We start from the raw sequence: 27,794 nt of genomic DNA on the forward strand, positions 1-27,794 counted from the left end.
GGCACGCCAAATAAATATTGAACTTGCGTTAAGTAAATTGCAATCGTGGCGCGATCCCAGTAATATCGCTTACAGCTCTATACTATTTATGGATAATCTTTTTAAACACATCCGCATTTCGGAAACGTTAACATATCATTTTTCAATATTCCAATCAGAAAAAATTAACTAACAAAGAAAATTTACTACTTTCAACGGGGGGGGGGGGGGGACAATTTTTAAAATTTGAAAAATGTGACTAAATTATTTTCATAATTATAATAAATAATAGTATATACGTAATAAATTAATAAAATACAAAACAAATTCCTAAAAGGGAAAAATGATTAATATAATTGTAAAAATATTATCGCTCACCACGATAACTGAAAAAATGTTATAATACAAGTACAAAGAAATATTTAATACAATTAAGAAAAATTAAAACAGAAAATCAAAAAACGACTCACCAATCGGTGAATCCCACGTGGGAGCAATATTGCCCCTTTCTGTTTCTTCATGGACCACTCTCGAAGATCCCTGCTCTTGATTGCACTTCTGCACAGGTCAAGAGCTACACTACCGCCAAAAAAAAAAAAAATTATAAAAAAAAATACGGCAGCATACTGGGGCCGCTTTTCTTCGTCCACATCCTTCCTGTCCTTCGGCAATGACTGAAAAATAAAAAAATTTAATCATTTTACTATTTTCTAAATCATTATTAATTATTAATTAATAATTTTAAACTACGAAAATAAAAATCTCCTTCAATATAATATGTATAAAAATCGCTGTAGCGTTAATTACATTCAAAAAGTAACTAAATCCAATTGAAAAATAATTTTTAAATCAATTTTTGAAAAAGTTAATAAAAGACTCACTATTGCAAATTTCTGCATCGTGGTAGAAATATACGATGACAGCATCTTTTCTTTCGAAACGGACAAGTTTTCCCTCTTTTCTGCACCAACTGTCTGAAAATTAGAAAAAAAAATTATATATATTAAAGAGAATGTTTCTAATCCAATTATTCGAATTAAATAAATTTGTGACACTGTTTTAAATAATTATATTCTAAATGTAATTTTAAAATTTTAGGGAAAAAGTTAATTAACTTACATTGAACTGCGCTCAGCTATGCCCGATCTCCTCCAGGAGCTGCTCTGCAACAAACGCCCATCCTTCAAGAAACGGATGCCTATAAACTGAAAAAAATATTTTACATAAGTATACAAAATTATACTTTATTACTTAAAAAAAATTGAATCTAGTAAAATATTTTTTTTATACAATTTATTTTCAAATATATCAGAATATTTTCTACTTTGTGAGATTAGAATAAATTCAAGCGAAATTTCGCGAATTTTAACGAGAACCTTTGTAGACAATTGTTAATGTAAACATATAATTTAGGGTCAAGTCAAAGTTTTAATTACTTTTGATACCTGAAAGCTAAATTCAATTATTATGCGTATATTTATTTCATCACTAATATCTTCTCTCTCACTCACTGTAATTTAATTGTAAGTCAATAAACAATAAATGTCAACTAATATATACAAAGGGAAAAATGGTTAATTTTAGAAATAAAAAAAAAAAAAAATGTGAAAAAGCCCAAATATTTAAGTAAAAATAAAAATGCCCACTAAAATCTATTTATTAGAGTTTTTTCCAAGTTAATTATATTTGTAATAATAATAATTCAGACAGAAAGACGCTGAAAAGGTCAAGAGGTGAGACTGAACGTAAAAATTGACGCTCAAATTTCACAAAGCTCAAAAAAAAACAGACCTACAAAATCTACGCGAGAGTGATATACGACAGACTCAACTGCTTTTTATTATCCCGCTAACTCAAGCAATATAAGAAGTGACTTATTTCAAAAAATTAAATAATATAATACAGATAATATAATCAAAGTATATTATTAATTAATCAAACTTATTACTTTTTAAAAAATAATTAATTATAACTGATTTTTTTTTGTGCAAAGAATAATAAAGAAATTGATTTTTTTCTATTTCTAATATAATAGTAATAAATTTTTTCATTTATAAAATTAACATTGAAATTCTTTTAAATTTATTTTTAATTTAAGTCGAAATTTGTGATTTGTAGTGACAATAATTCATATAGGATGAAAAAAAAAGCAAAAATTCTAAGGGGTTTCGAGAACTTTTCTAATCTGACATATTTAAGTGCTCGTGACGAGAACGACCACGTGTGAAACAGGCCGTGACTGCATACCCATACACACGTTATTTTACTGTACAAGCATATATAGATCCTCAAATAACAAGTCAATAGCAAATCAAATAGAGTAGCCCGTTATCACTAGGTTACCATGGTAATTACGCGACAAAATCCTGCGATAATCAAATATATATAAATACCCCACGTTGAGAATCATGAATTGCTATATTGATAATGTCGTTATCTAAATACAAATTCTTATCAGTAGGAAAAAATCTCGAAAAAAAAAGATCCTTAAATTTTTCAATATCATATTATGTGTATTAAACTCCTTTATCAAAAAAAAAATAACAGATTTATATTTTTTTAATTCAAAAAGAAAAATTTCTTGATTTTATTTTCCTTGTTTAGAAAAAATTCTTTTTATTGAAACTAAAAAAAAATTTGTAATTAAAAAAAAGATTTTCACAAGTTTTGGAAAATTTTCTTTAAAATAATAAACAGAAAATGTAAAAAAATATTCTTCCAACCAGAAATAATATGTATTAGTTCAAGAAAATATTTCTTTTTTTTAAAAAAAAATACTGCGTTTAAGAAACTGTTCTTGAAAATTATGTTACTTATATTTAGATTCAAGTGCATTTTCTATCTTACAAATATCTTGAGTAAAAAAAAAGACGTGATTACATACCAAATGAGCGAGAACGACTTCTAGGTTGGCGTCTTCCTATATATCTTCAATCTGCAAAGATGAGGATGTCGGGTCCAGACGAAAACGTGCAAACGAGATTACTTCCCAGAAAACTCTCTTCGACCCTCTTTTTTTTAAACTTGTTTTGTTATTACCGCAAATCACTCTCGCTGAATGCCAATTAAATTTTCCTGTAAATGACCCAAAATTTCATCAATTAATACAAATTTTACAAATATAAACAAAAATTAATCATTTTTTTTTTTTAAGAAATAATTTTGAAACTTGGTCCGATTTTCTAGTTATACAAAAACTGATGTAAAAAATTAAGTTTTGTTAATTATTCAAAAATTCCTATAAAAATTATTTGATTCAAATAAAAACTTTGTTCTATGAAATATTTATTAGATAATAATTAAGTAATCGATTATATTTGAATTAAATAAATTTTTTTTCTATAAAGTATGTAAAAAATAATTTCCAATTTAGAAAAAGTAAAAGAGATTTAAATATGCGATAATTTTCGATTGAAGGCAGCTGATGTCGTTTATGACTCTTTATTCTTCCGCAATCCTGGGCCACAATGCAGGAATTGTCGAATTTTATCGAATTTCAAATATTGACATTAACGGCCAAATCATGTAATCCGGATAATATATGATGTAATCGAAAATATAGATTTTTTTGCTCATTCTCATTTAAATATATATATCGTAGAATGTACGAAAGTTTTTACATTTTTTTTTTAAAAAAAAAAGTACTTCCTATGAAATTTTCAATATTTTCCTTTTTCTTAAATTTTCATTTTTTATAAGAAAAAAACATTTTTTGCTCAAAAAACATTTGTTAAAAGTTTAGTACTATATCTATAGAAACATATTATGCGATATCTCTTATTTTTATAAGTAAAAAAAAGTGACTTGCCATTGGTTTATTTACTTGACCCAAATCGAAAACTTTTCACTGCGTCGAGAAAAAGTCACTGTCCTGTTTTTGAAGAACTTGAAATATTCTAAAAAGACATAAATTAAATTAAACGATAACCTTTCGGCACACACTTCGCACGAAATTTTGATTATTTTAATACTTAGCTTTATAGAAATAAACAAATCTGATTGTTTCCCCAGGTCATGACATTATTTTCTTGGGATTCCATACATATATCGTTGATGGGTCAAAAAATGCCCGGAAATGATGACTCTTTATTTGCTGGAATTCTATATATTTCCAGCTAAGGACTTTGATAGATATATAAATATATGAAATAAAGGTAAACGTACTTAAATCAAATTGAAGAAGAAATAAAAAAAAAAAAATTTATTGTATTAAGAAATAATATATTATTCATTTATTTCCCCCTTCAAATTGATGCGATTGTGAGAAATTTTAAAAGATTAAAAAAGTATAAGAAAATTTGAATTAAATATAAAAAAGGATATATCATTCAGATTTGATTGAATCGAGTCCTTATATAAGTGTCCTAATAAGACCTGTAAAAAATATAAGTCACACAATTCAAAGTTTTTAATCTTAAGTTGCGGATAAGTGGCATAAAAGGCGTCGACATTCCCACGTTCTTCGCACAAGGTTTTTGATAAAGATGTTGACTTGTGATCACATAATTCCAAAATGGTCCACCGTCACCCTGACACTGCAATAGAACCGAAAATATAAAAAAAGAAGTGCAAATATTTGACTCTCATATAACTCTCTTCCGCTCTGCTTCTTTCTTTCCTCTTTTTTTTCTCTCTACAACAGAAATGAATTTTAAAACAACGACATATAAAGAAAAAAAAATTCAAAATACTTGAAAACCCGATAAATACTCAATTTTTTTTTATTAATTTATTACATAATTAAACTTTAATACCCTATTTATTTACTATTCATTTCTATTATTGCTACAGTTATTAACATTTTTATTATGTTTAGAATTAAATTTCCAATTGAAATAACATAAATAATAATCGGTAAATTATACTAAATTTAATTAATATTAAATTTAATTTAATTTAATTATACAAAATAAATAATAATTTTCATTGAAAACTTAATTCTAAATGTAATAAAATTTTTTTTTTTTGTTAAAATTAACATCACTTTAATTTTAACTCAATACTCTCAAAAAAATAGGACAGGTTAATAAAAAATCAATTATCTTTGTAGAATTCTTTATTTCGAGTAAATCGACATTTCAAATATTTCGGAAAATATATGGATATAGTTTATATATAGAATACATTAAATAATATAACGTGCAGAGATAATTTTTAAAAACTATCTATAATTTCTCTTTCATGAAATTTCTTTTATTCTTTAAAAATTATGTTTACGTAATAAAAATATTTCAAGAAAGCATTTTTTTTTTGTAAACATGTTTCTCAGCTAAATAAATATCTAAGTACAAAAGCAAATCTATGATAAAAATCGTTAATTTTGTTAATATGGCTATATTAATTAATTAAAAATTGATTTAATTAATTAATAGTAAAATTTTTAAAATAGCACTTTTTCTTTCCAACTGGAATTCATTTTAGTGACATATTAATCTCTTATATATTATTGTCAAAAGTGCTTTTTAAAAAATCTCTTTCTTCAAATTTCGTTTGAAATATTTTTTCTTTAATTTAAGAAAAGCAAACTCTTTCTTTAAATTTTAATTATAAGGAAATAAAACTGAAATTTATGTTTCCTTGAAATTGAAACTGAAATTTCAATGATTTTCATATACAACGTTGGAAATTTGAAGAAGTTTATTTGAAGTGTCAGTGATAGAAGTTAAGTTCAACGTGTATAATAAACATTGAATGCAGTTTATATGCAGTTCAAGTTTATACTATTAGATCAGGCACATATCGAAGCGGTATTTGTTTGTTCTGAAATTGTCCGCTTTGGAATGATCTGCTGTCATGGAATGATGTCATGGAGTCTTATAGTTTTTTTTCTTTTCTTTTGCCTCACAGGCATTTCTCACACGCACAAATTCCATATTAATTTCTAATAAACGTATACTCTATATCATGAAGTATATATGCAAAATTTGCATATCTATATAATAGAACTTATTATAATTTCTATATATAATATATATATATATATATAAAATATAGACTATATAATAATTGCGCTCGAAAATGACACGCGCAGTACTTATATTTAATTATAATCACTGTAATTAACCATTAATTACATCGTATTTGGCTATCTCTTCAACTCCCACTCTTTGTCTTCATTACTTCTGTTATCGTACACAGAACGTCTTCAATTTTATATTTATATGTCATACTCTGTATTTTCCGAAACATTAATCAGCGTTTTAAAAACAACTGTTAATTTAAAAAAAACATCGTTATGAAAAATTGTTTAAAAAAATGTCATTCATTTCAAAGTTAAAAAAACATCAACTAAATATTAAAAATGTAATCAATTTTTAATTAATGTTTTATATTCGGAATTTTAAATTTAGGTCAAAATTTTGATTCAATATAAAATAGAATTCAGTTCAATTAATATTAATTCAGTAATGTAAGATGAGTTTCAAAATAAATTTTCAATTGAATAATTTGAGAAACAATTTAAAAATCATTTAAAATAAAAAAGAGAAAATTTGCGATTTGTGAAAAAAAACGGAATTATTTTAACAAATATAATTGGACGTTTTTTTTTTCCTCGGAGGGAAAAAGAGGACAGTGAATTAATTGGGGGACTTTGGCTAGATTCTTTTTTTTAAAGGAAATTGGAATTAGCCCAATTTTCAATACTGGGCATATAACGATGGTACGAAGAATAAGGATTAGAAACATGTGGATGACCCACTTGAGTTGTTGTTGTTGTGTGTGAATGATGTTGCGTGGGTACATACTGAACAGGCGGTAGCGGTGGCTGTAGATCATGATATCTCATCTCCTGTGATTTGTCTTCCCAGTACACTTCAGAGACGGAAGAATCTGGATAGTAACGCTTATTTGGTTTTTCCACATCTTCTTCGAACCTGCAAGAAATTTTTTTTTTATTTTAATCAAGTAAATAAATAAAATTTTTTAATTAATCAATTAGGTAATGAGCTCAAAAAAAAATTTTTTTAATCGAATCCAAAATCCAGTAAAAAATGTTATCTCACCTATTAAGTGGCCATTGAGATGAAGTAGTAGGCGGCATGGAATTGTACTGATGAAGATTTTGCACTGATGGAGAAAGATATTGATCCAATTCATTACTTTCAACCTCGCATTCTTGAAGATTAAAAGGAATACCAAGATTCCCGCCTCCCAACGAACTCAAACTACTGAGTTGACTATCTTCCACTGATAGATCAAGATATCTCAAATCACCTTGTGGCGAATCCGCGGATGGAGTTGAAATTTCTTGATGATAAAGAGCATTATTTTGTTGATGCTGATGTCCCTGAGGGCAAAAAAAAATTAATTAATTAAAAATTACCCCAAATAAGTTAATGACAATTTCATTACACTGATATATTTTAATTAATTAATTTAGCGACAATTATAAAAAGTAATTTGTGACTATAAATTATGTGATAAAAATTCAAGAATAACTTACTTGATTAATGTAATGTTGACATCTCGGAGTTGTCGGAGGCGTCGGTGGCGACATTTGAGTCAATCCTTGAGAAGGAGTCGAAGGTGGTGAAGAACTAACACAATTTTCAGGTGAATTCGGACATTTGGCACCTCTCACATTAATATCCTCTTGTTTCATCGATTTTGCCACACTGAATGTAACGTTAGTTTGATTCCTAGTGGGAGAATTTTCCCTACCACCGGGTCCATTCTGTTTTCTCCGACGGGGTTGATACTTATAGTCCGGATGCTGACGTTTATGAATTAAACGCAATCGATCAGCTTCCTCGACGAAGGGCTTTTTTTCGATGTCCGTCAGGACCCTGTAAAAAATAAAAACAAAAATCATTTTTATTTCTTCAAATATTCTCATTTGATTTAAAATTTATTTCATAAGAATAATAATTATCAAAAATAATTTTAAATAAAACTTTTTTTTAAGCATTTTCGCATCTTATCGGAGAAACGAGATTTGACATTGACGTGAAACAAAAAAAAAAAAAAGGAAGCTTGAGATTTTTCGTTAAGTGGGAAGAATATTTTGAGGGAAGTGTCATATGAGAGAGCATTTCAAGATTTAATGTGTGTAGTGTCATATATACGACAAAGAAAGCCCATATGGTCAATGGACTTTGTCTGAGCTTTTTTTTCTTCTTCTTTCGTGGGCTTTGCGCGATAACACTCGTCTTACTTTTTGCTCGCCAGATGCATAACAGGGTCAGCTAATTTAGATGTGGCACCCTATCAGCGTAGTTATTTGTATCATATCAGATGTTACTAGCGCTAGTCTAGTTCACACGGTGAAACGACCTATCTTTCTTTTTTTTTTACATCTTTGGCAGTGAACTTCTGCACAGAATCACTCTCTTTTTAATTTTTATCTCAACTATATTATTTTCCTTTAAATGAATTAAAAAATTAAAAAAGAATTCTATAAAATTAAGAATTTAAGGAAAGAAAATTGATTATTTCTTCTTTTTTTCAATTTTGAAAATGCAGGTTAAGAAAAATTCACCTGACGAAGACAAGGATCACATTGTAATTTTTCGTTCTTTATTTGTATATCAGAAACAGGGATAGCAGCTGCTAGCACGCGCCAAGAATGGACGAAGTTATCTAGCTTTTTTGATAAACAACATGTAGTATCTTTCCAGATATGCTCATCTGTCCCATTTAAGGATGAAGTGAGATTTATTTTAGATGTCCACCACACCTGGATTTTTATCAAATTCATACCTACTGATAGATAACGTAAGCGAATTTTCGGACTTTATAATATGAGATTTCTTATTATAGAAATTTTTAAATATTTGACTAAATACGATGAATTTATGTCTATGTATGGTAAAATAAAATATTTTTTTAAATAAAATTAAATAAAAATTATGTATTCTGTGATATTAATAATCATTTTGGTAATTGTAATTAAAAGAAAAATTAATTAAAATATAATTAAATTAAATTGCGAAATATATTTCAAGAATCTGACACGATAAATCTGCTTATTGATTTCTATAGATTGTAAAAGCGAATTATTCATCTGTTAATACCTGCAGTGGAGAGATCATTAGGAAAGATGACTGTATTATTTGTTTCACTACAACAGTTACAAAACGAAATTCGATCTCTGCTTGTTCAGCATCGCGAAGAAAGTCAATAAAATATTTTTTTAAAGAAATTTTATTTATATTATTTTTTCATTCAATGGGGGGTCAATAACGCAAAGTGATTCAAAGGTTCATTTTTATAGAAATTTATTTTTAATTTTTTTTCTCTATATTTTTACGAATTGAAAAATTTTTTTTAAAAATAATTTCATAACAGAGAACAAATAGAAATTGAAAATTTGTGTAAATGAAATAATTCTTAAAATCACGCCTTGAAATCGCTATATACCGGTTCATTCACCTCAAAGGTAAAAAATCGTTACGTCAGTTTATTTAAATTTCATTCGTGTTTACAACAGGTGCTAATTTGATTTCGGGCCACTTGAAAAAGTGTTTAAGCGCAATAGGTATATTATAAAGTTGTTCATATGAACATTTACTTTCACACAAAAATACAAATATATTCATGAAATAAAGGAAAAAAATTTTAATTCAACAATGTTATAATTAAATCCTTTTTTCATTTAAAATTTAAATTAAAATTTTGTTATTTTTTTTAGGACATACATGTGACTAGAACGTTTAAAAATGATTCGTGAAAAAAAAAGAAATCGATATTAAGTAACGTTATCGAAGACATTTAGATCAAAGATCATTGCAAAGGGAGGGAAAAAAAACCGCATTAGTCAATGTAGTACACGAATCGCGGTTGTTTGACCGGAGGATCACGATCATTCGAATTATAAAACGATTCCCAGCAGGGATTCATGTTGGCGGACTCTCTGATGATCATTGGGGGGCAAATGGAACCTCGTTAGTATCAATCAGGAAACGGAACTGTATAAACAATTTACATTCCATATTTTATTCGACAATATTTGTTTATTTGTTTTTTAAACAATTAGAATTTTTTTCAATTAAAAATTCAAATATAAAAATCTATCTTTATTGATAACATTTAAATCATTCATTGATCACGTCTTTAAAATTAACTTCTTTAACAATATAAACATACGAAAATTTTTAATCTGACCCAATTTCTATGATGCTACATTATATTCCCATTAAAATTTCAAATTAATTCTTAAATGTAGGTCTTGACCTAATAACATAAAAAAATTATCTAGATTGTTTAACTGATTATTAACTAGTCCAGTAAACAGTCATTTAGAGAATATGTGTCACTGTATAATTAGAAAATATATAATATTGAAAAAAGTATTTTTTCTCAAAATCCCTTTTTGTTAATAACAGATTTTAGTTGTTAAATAATAATAATAATTATTATTATTATTAAATTTGAATTATTTATATGGAACAAAAATAATGTAAAAATTTTTTGTATTCAAAAATTTGCAATGAACCGTATTGACCATTTTTGTTTTAGTTGTATAACAAAACAATCAGACAAAAAAAGAAGGGGGGAAAAGTTTACATTCAGAGAAATGAAGAGGCGGACACTTGGTATAAATTTACGATAATCATGATGATCTTCGTACTCATGGTTGGTTCTTAGTTTCATGGCGTAAACACACATCTGTGAGAATTCACCTTATCTGATCGGTACTTGGTATAACCCTGATTAAAGACACGTGGTCTCGTTTAATTATATCGAAACGGTGTCTTCCTAAAGGGAATATATATCACAAGATTTTGTTTTTTTTTCTACTTTTTCATCTTGTACAACACACGATTTCACGAATTGCACAAAAAAAAAGTGCATAATATCTACGAAAAATATCTCTTTCACAGAAATTGACGCAGCCAAGGAGAAAAAAAAGAATATAACAGGAAAATTTCAATTCTCTTTCTCCAAAATCTCTAATTACAATTAAATTTTATAATTAAAACCTGCCTTATTTTTTATGACTATTTTTTCTCATTTATTCTTCTCTTTAAGACTTATTGGAGCATTTATTCTAAAATGTTTTGAAATATGGAAAATTAACTCACCGCCAAAGTTTTCCCAGAGTTTTTGATAATTCCGCATTATGAAGTTGTGGATATTGATCAGCGAGCTTTCTTCTTGCAGCTTGCGCCCATACCATAAATGCGTTCATAGGCCTTTTTATATGAGCCGCTCTTTTGTCACCGGAACCCCTGCAATTGAAAGAAATTATCTTCATTGGAAAAAGCATTTTCTTAACACAAGGAAAAAAAAAAGATAAAAAGCAAAAGAAAGTTTTTAAATTTTCTTTCAATTACAATATTTTTAAATTTTTCAAATATTACTTAATTAATTTTTCTTCATTTCGCTAATTTAAAAAAAAAATCAACATCATTTCTAGTCTAATCTTTTTACTATTTTTCCTTTAGTTTCATTTTTCCCAACTGTAAAGACAAGCATTATTTTAAAAATATTATCCGACAAAGAGCAAAATTCTAAGAAGGTAAACTGCCTCTGCGAATAGCTGCGCTACAAGTCAAAATATCACCTCGTGGAATTGCAACACCACGCGTGGAAATTTTACCTCTTGAACTTGTTCAAGTCTCAATTAAACGGAAAAGAAATAAGATAAGAAAATGTATAAAGGGTTGAAAAAAAGGAGGGTTCGTCAAATTCTCAAGAGACATAACCACGGTGACTGGCAAAAAATAATAACCTTCTCTCTTATAAGTCGAAAGAGAGAGAAAGAGAAGTATATTCGTTTCAAAGTTGTGGTGGCTGCTACCCTATATCAGCCGTAGCAAAACCTGCACGGTCTTAAAATAAACACTATACATTTGATGGACAAACGGACGTATATTCCTTTCTTTTCTAGCTGATGACTTCATAATAAAACTTTTGCTTCTGAGATAGGAAATTGACGTACGGGCTGACGTGATTCTAACTCCTTTTTGTTTTTTTTTTCTCTTTATTTTTATTTTTCATCATCAAGAGCTCTCGACTATTCAAAAAATTTTACAGCCTCTTTTATATGAAACCATATAAGTTAATTTGTTGTCAAATAATAACGTGATTCCAATCAGAAAAAGAGAAGAAGAAAAAGAAGAAATTTTTCTTATACTAAAGAAATTTTCATTTCTTCAAAAAAAAAAGAAGTAACAAAAAAGACGGAAATTGAATTACATCTGCTAATATTTATTTTCAAGAAGCACACTAACCTTAATTAATATAATTTAAAAAGATAATTAAGAATTAATATTGCCCTAAAACAATCAAAAACCTGGTATGTAGAGATAAAATCAAATATCATAAAATCATCACGTGAAACAGTGTCAATTATCTATAATATTTTATCAACAATAGTTTTTGTTGTTATACTTATAGATGATGATAAAACATTTTATTTGCATATATTAATAATATCGTAGATTTGAAAATTCAACCAAAAATTCCCATAAGAATGAAATTCATTGACTTTTATCGCAACATGTTTTAGAAATTTAAACATTGGTATACCCTTTCTACAGCCCTTGATAACCCTCTGTATTTGTGTGCGAGGGTAAGTGACGCTGATAAGAAATTCCGGATAATATGATAGCCTGTGAGATTTTTACTGAACCTTGTTTCCCGTCGCGGTGTTAATTTAGGTGCGTCTAAATTCTCATTCCTACTATTCAAACAATAATAATTTGTCGATTAATCTTTAAATCAACATGAAAATTAAGATAAATTTTTTTTTTAATCTCTATATTATACTCTCAATCCCTAAAAAAAAAAAAAATGTTAAAAATAAATTTATAAATTTAAAAAATTTAATTTTTTAAATTCTTTGTAAATTTTTAATTTTTAGAATATTTTAAATTTCGATATATAATAAAATGATTGCAAAACAAATAATTAATATTAATCAGAATTTTTTTTTCTTCATGTGCGTATATCTTCATCTATACGATTTTAAACGTTCCATATATCGACACATCCTATTAGTCAAACTGGGCAATTAGAAATACCAGATCAGAGCTCGGCCATTTTAAACTAATATGATTATTGCATCATTTAAAGCGAGTGTCCCGATTTATCATCAAATCCATCAAGATCGATGGCGCAATATCAACTGCATTTTTTTTTTTTTAAAGTTTCAAGAAAAATTTTTTTTAAGTGCAAAAAAATATTTTTTTTCAAATTTTCTAAATAGGTAAAATATATATATATTTATGGAAAATATATTATATTCTTTTCCCACGGCATTTGCCAATACATTCGCCACTCCTCGAATAAGCAACCCCAAAGAGACTTCGCAAGCGATCGGGTATTAATTAGCTAATTTGCGTTAATTGACAGTCGAGGACATTTTTTCCGCGGGTCTTTCCCAGGCTGGGGAAACGAGTGCGTCATAATTGAGTTAGCGTTACGCATTTTTTTTTTTGTTTTGTTTTCTTGTTAAACTACTACTATATGCATTTGGTCTCCTCACCTCTCTTGTCATCATATGAAAGCTTCTTTTTTCTCTTTTTTCCCCCCACTTCAAACATTTCCACGTGCAACAACTTTACAGGACTTTACCTTTTAAAAATCTTATTCTTTAAACGTCTGCATTTAACGTTTCGCTAATTTAACGTAACGAATATTTACGCAACGACTGGCGTTTTTTTTTTCTTTTACTAAATTCAAATTCCATTATCGAAAACATAAAAATAAAAAAGAAACAATTTTCAAAAAAACGTTTTTAATTTACACTTACTAATTTATTTAATAAGAAAATAGTAATATATTAAAATACATTTTTGCTTCATAATAATAATAATAATAATAATAATAATAGAAAATAATTCTTGAATTTTGGAAAATTTACATTCTTTGCAAAACCATTCATCGAATATAATTATTATTACTAAAAAAAAGCAAAACCAATTTTTTAAAAACGGTTATAGATCTTATTAATAAGCGATAGTTACAATTGATCATGAAATGAGGTTAATCATTTTTTAATGTCTTATTAATTGTATATTCAGATATCAAGCCGATATTTTTAAGGTGTCCTATTTTTGTTATAATTAAATAACAATATAATGTTAATCGATTTTGTCTGGGGGCTACAATTGAAAATTTATTTTTACCTATTCACAAAATGAATATTTTAATTTCTACCGTCAAAAAAAAAAAAAAAAAAAAAAATTATTAAAATTATTATTAGTTGTAAAAAAATGAAACTAAAGAAAAAACACCAAAAAACGTGTTTTAAAATTTAAAATTATAAATTGATTTCTATTTATTTATATTTATAAAATATCTTTCCTTTGGTGAATATAATTTTTAATAATCACAGAAAATTGTGAATTAAATATTTTAAAGAAGACCTTATTTTATACCAATACGATTTTTTGTGATTTTGATGAATTGTAAAAATAAGATAGACAATAATTTACTTGGTAGCAACTGGCACAAGATTCCAATCGTATCCCTTGAGAACTTTAGCGACGGCGGCGCTGATTCCTTCTCCATTTGGTCCAATTAGTGAATTATTATTTTTACTGGTTGAATTATTGTTCTTCACATTAATCACACCACCTGTGCCAATTGTACACGACGATTCTCCATCAATATTTTTTCTCTTCGTCGTAGCATAACGATAAGCAACTTCCATTTCAGTGGAATCAATTCCTGATAATGTATCAACATTATTGTTCCTCTTACCCGAAGAGGGAAAAGACTCAGATTCCAATGAAAGTATACCGGTAGATTCTTCAATGATTTCATTCATTTTTTTCTTCAACGCCGGACAACGAAATGCAGCTTCTGTTCCATTATTTAAAGATAAATTATTTCCATCTGTCGACATAATTTCATTCATTTTTCTGTTTACACAGGAATATGCATCTTCAGCACCAGAGGGAATCTCATCTGAAATGTCATTGAGTTTCCTCTTTCCGCACGAGGCAAAAGAAGAAACATCACTACCCACGTGGTGATTATTCAATTCATATGATTCTTCATCTTCATTTGAATTTCTTTTCAAATTATTATGATAGGAAATTTCTTCCGATGAATTTTTATTTGTCGAATCATCAGCAATTCTTCGTTTTGCTGCAGGACGACGAAATCCATTTTCTGTCTCCTCCATCATATCGTTTAAACGTCTTCTCGTTGATGTGCAAGAATATGTATATTTTCCTCCCGATGAATTAGAAGTGTCTCCTATAATTTCATTCATTTTTCTCAAGACAATTCAAGTTTTACTCGAATCTTATATATATATATACAAAAGTGATTGCAATTTAATTATTCAAACTTAGAGTGAGAAAGAGATTATCATATTCTTCCTGGAAATTGGAATAGGTCATGGAATATAAGCAATCTCGGCACAATTTATAAAAAAAAAAAAAATCACAACCAGCTGGGATGGTGATGATCTTTACTCTTTGGCTTCTCACGCACGTAAACTGTCAGGTTTAATTAATTTGACTGATTAAGACAACACTTGGTAATGATGACTGACGCAAAAACACAGAAATAAACTGCGAATATCTTATCTGCATTATTATTATTCATTATCATCGGCAATGTTTAGGAAACAATTGTTAAATGCACTCATTTAACTGTATAATTTTCATTTCATTATTAATGGAAAATGATACCGTAAAATGTTATTCTTTCTTCTCTCTTGTGATAATTCTTTAATATTTCCAAATTTTCACTTTCGCGAACACTCTTCAATCACATTTTCACGTTGATAATTTTCTTTCTTTTGTCCTTGTAGTAAAAATATCTTTAGGAATAAATTTTATGAGATTTGATACCGTATTAAAATATAGAAGAATTTCAGAAATAAAATTATTCTAAGGAGATTGGAATAAATTTAAAGAAGAATGATGGTAAAAATATTTAGGTAGAAAATTTTTTTTCACAAAGAATATGAAAAAAATTGAGTCTTCTTTTGTAACGCGTCACGCGTGTTGTGTGTTATATACGGAAGTCAATGCGAGAAACGTCAAAATGTGAAACTGTTCACGATGTGAGTTTCTGGTGTGCGACACGATCAGCGCAGAAGTGAGGTGGTTGCATTGCCTCAGGGCAGTTTCCACCACGCGACTAACCATTCGAAGGCGGAGCGAACGCCTGCTGTTAACACTTGTTGCTTCGAGGACTCATATAGAAATAAATGCGATGGAGAAGCTCCAAAACGAGAAAACACATCTATTAAAAATCGTTTGAGAGAAAGAGATAAATGTAAAAAAAAAAATTTTTTTAAGGGGATGACAAGAGTGTATAAATGAATCAATTTTACTAGCCTTTAAAAATTATCTTCATTTTTGATTCATTGAGGGAAATAAAGGGGTTGAATTAAATAGTAACCGTGTAATTCTATTATATTGATAAAAATATTCTTCTCGTTTTGTTTGGGAAGAAATATTTTATTCTTAAAAACTCAATTTTAAAAGGAATATTTCATTTTAGACAATATTTCAATTTTTGATTAGAATATTTCATTTTCAAGAAGGGCATTACAATTTTACGAAGAATATTTTTTTTTAAAGACTAATAATTAATTTTTTAATGAGAATATTCCAAATTTAAACGGAATATTCCATTTCAAATGAGAATGTTTTAATTTTCAGAAGAATATTTCAGTTTTGATAAGAAGATTATAATAAACAAAATAAAACGAAATATTAAATTTAAAAAATAAGAATGTTCCAATTTTTAAAGAAATATTGCATTTTTTATTAAAAAAATTCCAATTTTTTTTATGAAATATTCTAATCTAAAAAATAATGTTACATTTTTTAAAGAAATATTCAAATTTTAAAAGGAAGATTCCATTATCAAAAATATTTTAATTTTTAAAAAAATGTTTAATTTTTAAACGGAATATTTCCTTTTTTGTTTAATAAAAATTTTAAAGAAGAATATTCAAATTTTAAAAATAATATATCAATTTTATACTTTAAAAAAAAATCCGATATTAATTTTAATTATTGCTTATATTATTTATATAAAATAAAACGCTTTTTTATGATTCCAGTAACTACTTCGAAACGAACATAAAAAAAGTGACAAGTTATGTAACTTGTCCCTTTTTTATGAAACTAAATTATCCTAAAAAGTTGTTTCTTCGTACCTAATAAAAAAAAAAAGGAAAAAACTACATTTTCGTTATCACTATTTTTTACGAGAATAATTTCTTTCTCTCTTGCACACACAGTACTTAGAATATAATTTATTTTGGTTCATGTCTCTCATCAGCTGAAGAGAGTTTCCATAGCAACGATACACTTACAAGAGGTGGAGAACCAATCCGACAATTTCTTGCTCCTCCCATATCGTTTCTCTCTCTTTCTCTCTTTCTCCCTTGAACATTGAATTTTATATTTAATCCCGTTTCCCTTTCTAACCCTTTTCCTCCCACCTACACTTCATCTGGTATTGGTCGACTCGTGGCCAATAATTATATGACGTCATATGCACCTAATGTGTATGTGTGCTCTTTTTTATGAGTTGCTAGAAAAGTTTATTTTTCAGACACTTCTAATCTCCTGCTTCCTGAGTCTATACAGAGAAGATATGCTTTTTTTTTCTTTTTTAATATTTGCATTTGTGCGCGGAAACTGGAAATAACGGTGAAGATTTTCGGAAATATTTTACAAAATATTTCTATATAGAGGAAGAAAAAATTAAAATTAATTCAATTATTTACATCATTTACAATAAATATTCTAATTTTTATCCTTTATTTATTACTAAAATTTCTCATTATATTATCTAATTTTATTTGATAGAAATGCATCAAAAAGAAAGCGGGGAATTTAAAGATTTATCTTTTTTTTTTTTTTGATCGATCATCGATCTCATATATGATCAACAAACTGTTATGACACACATGAGTCAGAAAGGTAAATTCTCAAGCATTTGGTTGCCTAACACCCCCATATATAAGTCGATCGTAATCAAAAAATTAATTAAAATCAAGATATCGAAATAATAAGGGCAAACAAATTTTTATATTTGTTTTTTTTTCTAAACATTAAGAAATAAATAAAAACTCATGCCGATAAGAACTCAAAAATCCTATATAAATAATAAAAGATGATTTCAAAATTTGATCTTTATCTGAAATTTTGATTACTTCCTTTATGCAATAAAGGACCAACAAGAAGATAATTAAGATGAATTTCAATTCGAATAAAAAGGAATACAAATATAATAATTGTCCTGTTAAATTTTACTAATTATCTCACTGTAAATTATTCAAAACGATTTCATATCAGACGCAATAATAAAACAAAATGACTGCAGAGATTTTAAAATAAACAAAAAAAAAAATTCAAATTTTGAAAAAGTCAAAATGATATAGGCGATGCGAGAAGAATGACGATTGAAAAGTGCAAATAAAATTAATTGTTGGAATTACATGCGAATGAGAAAGGGATTTTTCATCAATCTTGTTTACATATACATATATGAATATTAGAATGCATGTGTGAGTGTGTTATTAAAAGTATACGTAAGGTGTAACGTTGAACATACCGGTGCACTTGTATCACTAGCTCAATGTTTCGACGTCTGTGGCCGAGTGACGATGCAGAATGTGCCAAAGCTTTGTGGGACTCCCTTGGGGGTCCAAGTCAAGGGGCCCACCTCCTGGGGGAATCTTACATGTGTCGATTTCCCCTATACCCGATCCCTCAAAGGCCTGACGTCCTATTCTAAACCTTTCAAGTATCCGACGCAGTACTTCGACCTCAAGAATTACCGGAATCATTATTTTATTGACTCTCCCCGACGTATCCTCTATATCATCATCCAAACTCAGATCAAATTCTCGAGTTCAAAAATCTTTCGAAAGTGCCCTCTAGACATTTAAATGGGTCATATAACTTTCTTCTTTAAATTCTTACAATATACATTTCGATCAAGAATTAAAAAAATGTCCAATAAAAAAAAAATAAACGAATTCCTATTAAAATTATCACATTATTCCTATCGAAAGTAAAAAAATGTAAAAAGTAAATATAATTGTATTATAAAAAAAAAAATTTTCAACATCAGATGTAAAACCTATATAAATTTCATTTTAATTCCGGGATAATTTTTTTTTTTTTTTTTTTTTTTGAAGAAATACGTGCATCCCTCTGTAAAACAAGACAACTCTAACAAAAATGCACATGTTGGCACCACGTGCGCCTTGGGATGTTTACCTCAACAAGAGCGAAATTCCTCCTTGAAATCAATATTATTGTTCGCCGTCGGCTAAATTTGCATTTGCTGCAGCACCTATATGAAAGATAATGGAATGACTGCTAAAGCATTGAGAAACGCGAAAACAGAAATCAGTCAAAGTGATTTGCATAGCATTTCAAATGAATTCGAATTCCTCACATTGTATATCTTCATTTGTCCGAAATTTTATTTTCACAAATCATCATTACTACTTTATTTATCGAATTTTAATTTAAACTCAAATTTTCATTTAACAGAATTTTTAATTTAAACTGAAGTTCTTTTTATCATATTTTTATTTTTATCAAATAAAAATTCGATAAATAAATGTAAATATTCTGGCGTTTAATGAAAATTGATTTAAATAAAAATTCTTTTCAATGAAAATTCGGTAAATATAATTAATTAAATTATGAAATTAATTTTATCCTCAATTCGATAATATTAGGAAATTAAGAAACGATATCGAAGTTGACAGTGGAAAAAAATGTTTGACTAAATGGTGCGACAATATAAGTGTGATTCGAAATTTCATTATCGTATATGTATGTTTTGATGAATTTTGCGAACTAAAACGCAGAATTTGTTCACGCGTGCTCCTAATTATACTTACAACAAAATTTAATGAATGAGTGAGCTAGCAAAGACAGTGCACCATACATGTGCACATATAACCCACGGTCAATGCCGTGTGGCGGCTTTTGTGAAAGATCAAAGAACCCCCTCACTCATACACGCAAGATTTCATTTCGTATTTACTAGAACTTTGTTAGACTTAATTCCAGACATTATATCCATTATTTTTAATATATATCATACTGCACCCTCGAATAATTAAAATTACCAAGTGTCTTTATAGAAACATCGCGCAATTAATCCCATCAGTGATTTTCTGATCAAATCAAAATATTTATCTGTTTCACGTTAATTTATTTTTATTTAAGTCAAAAGTAGAAAATTTCTTCTCATATCTAAAAATATTTTCCTACGATAAGAAGTCATTAAAAATATTGCTAATTGGAAAATGTTTAAATATTTTAATCAGAATAACAAAATTATTTCTATTCTAAGTAGAAAATTTCAATATTTTTTTTTTTCAAAGCATTGAATTCCAAAGGAATTGAAAATTTTTGCAACAAAATTGACTGCAGCATCTGTCAGAATTTATGCGTTCTCGCGAAATTAGGCTGCGACCACGAGACTAGTTTAATGCGCTTGTCGGTAAGAAATGAAATATACGATTCTCAGGTCTAGTCCGGATTTAATTTAGACGTGGGTGTAGTTACTTCTGCTCAATGTCTATATATCATAGACTTATGCTCATTTAATAAACGTAACACAAATATATAATTGAAGCAAACATTCCTTTAAGAATTCAAAATATTTTCAAATTTTGTCGTTTCTATTGCAAAAAAAAAATGGTATAATTTAAATAATCTCTTACTTGACTATATTGTCAAATACAGAAATTTTCAAACTGAAGATCTACGATTAAATTGATCCTAGTTAATATTAATCGACTCTAATAATATTTTACTACAAAAGAAATTCGAAAATTCATCACCTTTCCCCCCTCCCCCTTTTTTCTGGTGATCATTCTCAAAGGACTGTATATGATAACTTCTTTCTTCAATCTTTAAATCTAATACAACTTCTTCATTTCTTACTGTCTTAATATATAATATATATATATATATAATATTAAAAAGCGACTTTTAAAGGTTTCAAATGGAGAACCACCATTAAAGTCTCTAACCGTGCAACATACCTTGATGGTCCTGGGAAGCTGCGGCTTAAGGTAGAGGACAGCGGTTGAATCCCGAAGAAGTGAAACCCCCCACCAGCGAGAGGTGGTCCACGGAACCGCCTCCCTGATCTTCCATCTCATGACTCGCTCTGTGTTGGTCCACGTGTGTGCATTTGTCTTTTTTCTCGTGCACGTGTGTTGGTGCCTGGTGTGTCCCGGTGTGTCTCTCAGTGCGCCACTAGAACCTCCCTGATTCTTCGTGTCATCCGGTTCTTCCTAATTCAATATCATCTTCTCTCGCGCGCAAGATGTATCAAATTTTCTCCTAAAATCAATAAGAAAATTAGTCAATCACAAAAAAGGCAATAAAAAAAAAATAAGAAAAATGATCTCAAAATAATTTGCAAAGAGAAAAAAAAATCACAAAAACTTCCGGGTTTGTGCAATGTGTGTGTGTTTGTGTGAACCAGTGCGCGGAGGTCAAGCAAAGCGTGGAAAATCATCAATTCCCTCGAATCGATAAATTTAATTCATAAACCCGGTATTAATTATAATCATATAAATACTTTTATAAACATTTCCCGCGAGATATCAAAGTAAATTAATGAATAAAATCTGCAAATATTAAACAACTTATTGGAATTTAATTCACTAATTAGATCTTCGTTCAATAATTTATTTATTATTTCACGAAATTTAATAATTTACTGATTAGACTTAAATTCCATAAATATGGTAATTCTCTTCGAAGTCATTTAATGATGATCATGTGGTCAAGTGCAGTTTGATGTTTAATAGCCCTATTAAACGATTATCGCGAAAGAATGTCTGACTGACGAGTGATTAAGAATATTCTAAACTGATTCAGAATTATATTCAGAATATTCTCTAACAAAAAAATTATTATTTTCCATATCAAATTTACTTTTTTTTCTAACTATGGAATCACATAATAATTCGGATGCTGAGAGAAAAGCTGGACCATCAAATCCATCAGGTTCTTCATTGGATGATGCCGTGGGAAAACTACTACAAGGTACAATTTTTCAAATAAAGTTAAATAAAATCAGTTATACGAATCTGAATATTTTGATTATTGTTATTTTGCATATATTGTCATTATATTTTGGGGTGAGAAAGTCTATTATAAAGAGAATATTAAATATATATGAAAACAAGGCCACTTTGTTGATGATGAATATCAAATAAGACAATATTTGAGGAATATGATCACCATCTTTGTATCTCCTTTGGCCTTTCTCCCCTCTTTCTTAGCAATCATGCAACTTGCGTCTTCTTCAGCTCGTTTAGCAAGGACATTTTAATTGGCGCTGAAAGCCAACGTCGACAACCATCGTTCTTCCGAGTGTCAGATTTATCCGTGCGATAATAAACCACGAAACAAGCACAAAAGGGAGGCTAGAGAGGATTTATAGACTCTTCGAGAAATTCACAAACATATATATATTGAGTAGGAAAAATTTACCCAAAAAAGAATACTTACTGCATTCATTTCACTGAAAATTTTTTTTTTTATTTGATTCAAACAATCATTTAATTATTTTATTAAATATAAATAATATTTATTTGAATAGAATAGTTTTTATTTAATTGGAAAATAAACCAATAGTTTGTGTATTTGATACAAATAAATATATATTTATTTAATAATAGTCAATTAAGCGATTATTACAATAAAATAAAAAAAAATTTTCGATAATTTTTAATTAATTTATTATTAATTAATTAAATTATTTCATTTATGATTAAAAAAGAATGTTTCAAATGTTGTTTTGATGAAGAAAAAAGAAAGATTTTAAATTTAAAGTTAAAAATTACTATGTGTTTAGCGATAATGAGAGCATCAGAATTTTGAAGGAGTGCGTGTATATAAAGAGAGGGAGGATTCTCGATGTGAATAAGAGTCGAAGTAACAGCACAACTTGGAAAGATTTGCGAAGCAGGTGCTGCGAGCAGAGCGAAACCGCTGTACCACACTAATTATGCGCGTACCGAATTAAATCTGACACATCTTGTAGTTACGAGCAATACTGGCTGACATAATTTATAGCGTGAGCAATAGTGCAACCGGAGAACTTTTGAGTTGGACATCGTGCAGAAGATACATTTCAACATTGACGACAATTCCATTTTTGATACGACCAAAAATCTTTCTAATATATAGCCATTAATTCAGAATTTTGTTTTTTCTTTTCATGGAAAAATTGTTATTTTACTGTTTTCTGATTCCAAAAATTATTCTGCGACTTGAGAATAAAAAATTAGAAATATGATTTATTAATTGAGATTGAAAATTAAAATGTGAATATTACAAAAACTGATGAAATATAAAAGAAGGGGTTAGTTAATATAGAAAAAAGAAAATAGAGAGGAATAAATACATTATTTATGGATTGAAATCAATTTTGTGAATTAATTTCAAAATATGTTTAAGGATTTTGATAGATTGGTTAATTGATGAAGAGAATAAGTGTTAGAGCATTTAACGTGAAACTTGCTGACAAGTAGAAGCTTGTGCAGGAGTTAATGTGCCAAGTATCGCGACAGGTCGTCATTGATGAAAAGGACTTAAACTAAACACTTGTTCTTTCAATAGGGGACAATCAACTGTTGTCAGAATTCTGAGCCTTGTTTAGCACTTGATCTTTCTACTAAACATCAACAATCCAATTTGAGAAAAACTAACGGATTAAGATGTTCAATTTAACGACATATTGTATATCCCACAAAATAAAACCTAATAATATTTAATTTATTAAGAAATCATTTCAGTAAAGTCGTTTCAATTATTATAATTTCAAATAATTTCTATATATATATAATTAAATAAAATTCAGATATTAAAAATAATTTAAATTGATAAAAATCTAAAAATGATATTATTTCAATTGAAAAAATGCGGGGAGAAAGAACTTACCAAGAATGAAGTTATAGTTGTGATCATCGAAAACGAGGAAGACTTATAAATTCACGTGAAAGATATTCCTGGTGTTGAGGCAAACCCTTTCCGCATTTCCACGTATCCTGACAGACGCAGACGGAGGGATATTACAAAGGACCTCCAGCATTGAAAGAAAGCCGCCAGAGATGCCGCATCGGTGGACCATATCCTCTTTTGAGTAATTAGCTCCCAAGTTCTTGTTTTTTTTCTCTCGATTCCCCGCGGTGACGTTCATCGACAAAAATCCTAGTTACTCCCCTCTCCATGCCGCTGCAATTAGGAACGTACTGCTAACTTTTTAAAGTGACTTTCACTCCTTCCGCGTCTTTCACGTAATTTTGTCTTACGCCTCAGAGTGTATACTCACCCTTTAAAAAATTCACTTCAATGAAGTAAAAACTTGAACATGTGTTAAAGGGAAAAAGCGCACATTGAAAATGCTTGTCGACACGTCATCACATTAATTCTTCACTCTCTTTAAACAGCCAAAAACATCTTTATTATTAGAATTTTTTTTTTATCATTTCTTATATTAAATTTCAAAAAAAATTAAATTAAAATTGAAATTTTTTATTAAAAAAAAGAAAAATAACAGAAATCGGAATGGACTATATTTATTTAATTTTGTATTAATTTTAATAAGGAAAACTAATTAGTTTACAACTGAAATAATAAGTAGAAAACCGCCAGGCTCGAGCGACCTTTGTAATTTCAAAGTCATAAAACTTTTAGGTCCTTATCTTATTTTCTGCAGCAAAAAGACAAATAGAGGTCTCATATAAATACTAGCGGCAAAATATACCATAAGGATACAGGTGTCCTTTTATCGTATTCATTTACAAACCAATTCCTTGCCAAGAACCTGCTTCCTGTACATTTCTTGTAAACAAAAAAGTGTCGAGTAAACTCACATTTACAACCCTCAAAAATACACTGAAATAACAATAAGTTTATGTTTTCCCCCGTTATAAATACCTATCTAATCTTAGACAATTCTTAAAAAAAAAAAAAAATTATAAATTCAATCACTTGAAAAGCAAAAACTTAAAACGTTAATATTGATCAATAAATACAAAATTTAATTTGCTGTGCAAAAAAGTGAAAAAAATGTAGGTTATGTTTGACACGAAATCAAACATCGAAGAAAATATGAAGTAATCAAATACTGCGTATACTTTAACATATGTATAAGATACAATATTTCTTTGTCGTTGTTTCCTTATATGTATAGTTTAATCTGCAAACTGCTATTTATTATATTTTTCAAGTTTTAATAACAGCTGTCAATTGCACTGTCGAGGAATGGTCACTTTTACCTAGCACTTTTAATACTACTTGATACATTATAATTATATAGTAAAAGTCTCAATGGAAAAGTAAAAAGAACTGTAAAATAGATAAGTTTTACCTGTGAATTATTTTTGCAGGATACGACTGGACATTACTTCCTGTTACTGCAAGAGCTGGTGGTCGAAGAAATGCACACGTAAAACGTCCAATGAATGCTTTTATGGTATGGGCACAAGCTGCAAGAAGAAGACTCGCTGATCAATATCCACAACTTCACAATGCTGAATTATCAAAAACTTTAGGACGATTATGGAGGTATCCAATTTATATTTCACTTGAAAAATGCAAACTTTTTGCGATTCAGTGTTCCATAACGCAAGTGACGCCATTGCTGCGGTGTAGAACGCGCCAAAACGAACACTGGTCGCGCCTGCGCAGAATTGATTATTTTCATCCACCAATCAAATAATGGCGCTAATTTCAAATTTTCTGTATTTTTAAATATAAATCATTCTGCGCATGCGTGTGTTCTAAAAGTACTGCGCCTGCGTAGAATAACGTTCTTGCCCGCCAATCAAAAAGTAGCGCGGATTTTAAATATTTTCAAATTTGCGCCTCTTGATTAGGTGGATACTCGGAATATTATACTTTTATTTTTGGATTTTTTTAAAATATATTTTTCTAATTTTATATTTATCAACGTCAATATAATTTAATTAATTAATTTTTTATTTTATTTTCCTTCTTTATTCTGTTAGTTAATTAATTATTTAATTTGTTCACGAATTTTAAAAAACAAATCGGATTATAAACTAGTTTTTAAAAAAATTATTTATTAAAGAAATAATAAGTCTTACCTTTAAAAAATTTATTGTTCAAAGGATTCTAAGTGATGTAGAAAAGCAGCCTTTCATAGACGAAGCTGAAAGATTGCGCAATGCACACAAGCAACTTCATCCTCACTATAAGGTCAGATTCTCTTCTGAAAATTAAAAAAAATAAATAAAGCTTATTAATAGAAATATATATAAAAATCTATCCACTTCGAAAAAAATAATAAATAATCCGTTACTTGACTATATTATCCAAATAAATATTTACATGAATCAAATAATTTTTCTTTTAAATAAATAAATTGTATTTGAAACAAATTTAAATAATTCGTATAATTATTTAATACAAATAAATATTTATTTAATGATAATTAAATAAACGATTATTTGAATTAAACCAAAATTTTTGATTACTATAAAAAATTGAATTAAAAATTCACAATATTTAATTTAAAATAACTAATACTGTAGAATAATCCTCACTTAAATAAAAATAATAGAAATTTAATAGAAAAAAAATAATTACTACTCGCACAAAAATATAATAAGTAATTAAAAGATAATTATAAAATTGTCAAAAAAAAAAAAAAAATTCTTGTAAATTACAGTATCAGCCACGCAGAAGGAAACCAAAGCCAGATGATCAAGTAAGCATTTTAACTCATCGTAGTTCCTTGCCCCTCACATCATTAGAATCTGCCAGCTCATCCAACTGCAGTTATAGTCGACTCTATTCTGAAAGTTCAAAAACAAATCCCCGATATCAGCCTTATGATAGATCCATCGTCTCGTATAATGATTCAACATCAAAATCTTATCAGGATTTGTCAAAAACAACTTATTCAGAAGCAATCAAAAGTCCAATTGAGCACTACAGTAAACCATATGAATTAACTGAAAAAAATTACTCGGATCCAAAATATTTAGAATCGACGACGACAATAAAATCACTTGAAAATGGTATTAAATATCCAGAAGTACAATCCAAAACATATGATCTTTCAAGAAATTATGAACTTCCAAAATATCCTGAAACAAAAACATATCCTGAGAATTTAAAATTTTCCGAAACAACAACCACCACCAAACCATATGCATATGTTCATGGTCAATATTATCCTGCACCTGAAAGTTATCCTGTTCACGAGGAAAGTGATTATCAACCACAAACGGTACCGACTCATTCGTTTTATCCTTATATTTCACCGTCAATGACGCAACCACCTTATTATATGGGCCCTCGATGTTAATCTTTTATTTGCATTTTCTGTGTACAGAAAATTCCTGTTTAGAAAAAATATTATTATTATTATTAAATTGAATGAAAAATTAATTTACTAATAGACACATTTTTATAATATAATTTAAATATAATTTCAAGGATATTAATTATGAAATTCTAATATTATGATTTCAATTAATTAATTCTTAATTTCAAATCAAATATTAGAATTTCAAATGATATTTGTAATTTATATTGCAATTTTTGCTGAAAGCCGACATTAATTTTTTGCCCATTTAAAAATAAAAAATATACGGGAAAGAAAAATTGTACTTATTAATTTTTTTTATATATATGTAATATTATAATTTATAATTGTATGTTAATTTTAGAACTTTGTTTGAAATTGTGATTGTACGTTGTTGTAAACAAAAAATTTTTTTTTCCTATTGTACTTAATGAGAATTTTATCACTTCTCTAACTATGTATGTATATTATTAGTATATGAAATTAATTTAATTGATATTTATTAAAGCGAAACTAAAACAAAAGTTGATTTTTTATTCATTGAATTAAAAAAACCC

The 27,794-nt window shown here is 28.1% G+C and overlaps 2 protein-coding genes and 1 long non-coding RNA gene across 8 annotated transcripts; 1 reads left to right on the forward strand and 2 right to left on the reverse strand.

Annotated features, from left to right (window-relative positions):
- Positions 1–286: 286 nt before the first annotated feature.
- Positions 287–3,045, reverse strand: LOC127287862 (uncharacterized). 2 transcript variants are annotated; one of them, XR_007843944.1, is made up of 4 exons: positions 2,864–3,045; positions 1,099–1,184; positions 861–953; positions 287–653 (listed from the first exon to the last, which is right to left on the reverse strand). It is a non-coding gene; the product is annotated as an uncharacterized LOC127287862 (long non-coding RNA). The 2 variants fall into 2 exon arrangements; XR_007843945.1 differs by lacking the exon at positions 2,864–3,045 and adding an exon at positions 1,270–1,831.
- A 1,998-nt stretch (positions 3,046–5,043) lies between these two features.
- On the reverse strand, positions 5,044–25,388 carry LOC127287863 (transcription factor Sox-10-like). 5 transcript variants are annotated; one of them, XM_051314997.1, is made up of 9 exons: positions 25,273–25,388; positions 24,232–24,339; positions 23,841–24,134; positions 20,924–21,227; positions 14,364–15,132; positions 11,004–11,150; positions 7,424–7,766; positions 6,984–7,267; positions 5,046–6,854 (listed from the first exon to the last, which is right to left on the reverse strand). In XM_051314997.1, the coding sequence occupies exons 5-9, from the start codon at positions 15,059–15,061 to the stop codon at positions 6,590–6,592; spliced, it is 1,737 nt and encodes a 578-aa protein (XP_051170954.1). In that variant the 5' UTR covers positions 15,062–15,132; positions 20,924–21,227; positions 23,841–24,134; positions 24,232–24,339; positions 25,273–25,388; the 3' UTR covers positions 5,046–6,589. The 5 variants fall into 5 exon arrangements, with proteins under 5 accessions (XP_051170953.1, XP_051170952.1, XP_051170954.1 ...); XM_051314998.1 differs by having other exon boundaries at positions 23,841–24,151; XM_051314999.1 differs by lacking the exon at positions 24,232–24,339 and having other exon boundaries at positions 25,273–25,381.
- Positions 21,236–27,510, forward strand: LOC127287866 (transcription factor SOX-9-like). Its single transcript, XM_051315000.1, has 4 exons — positions 21,236–21,938; positions 25,292–25,469; positions 26,036–26,123; positions 26,596–27,510. The coding sequence occupies exons 1-4, from the start codon at positions 21,842–21,844 to the stop codon at positions 27,235–27,237; spliced, it is 1,005 nt and encodes a 334-aa protein (XP_051170957.1). The 5' UTR covers positions 21,236–21,841; the 3' UTR covers positions 27,238–27,510.
- Positions 27,511–27,794: the final 284 nt, after the last annotated feature.

The sequence above is a fragment of the Leptopilina boulardi genome, unplaced genomic scaffold, assembly GCF_019393585.1.
Source record: "Leptopilina boulardi isolate dan_hultmark-lab unplaced genomic scaffold, ZJU_Lbou_2.1 LbouV2_376, whole genome shotgun sequence".
Lineage (NCBI taxonomy): Eukaryota > Metazoa > Arthropoda > Insecta > Hymenoptera > Figitidae > Leptopilina > Leptopilina boulardi.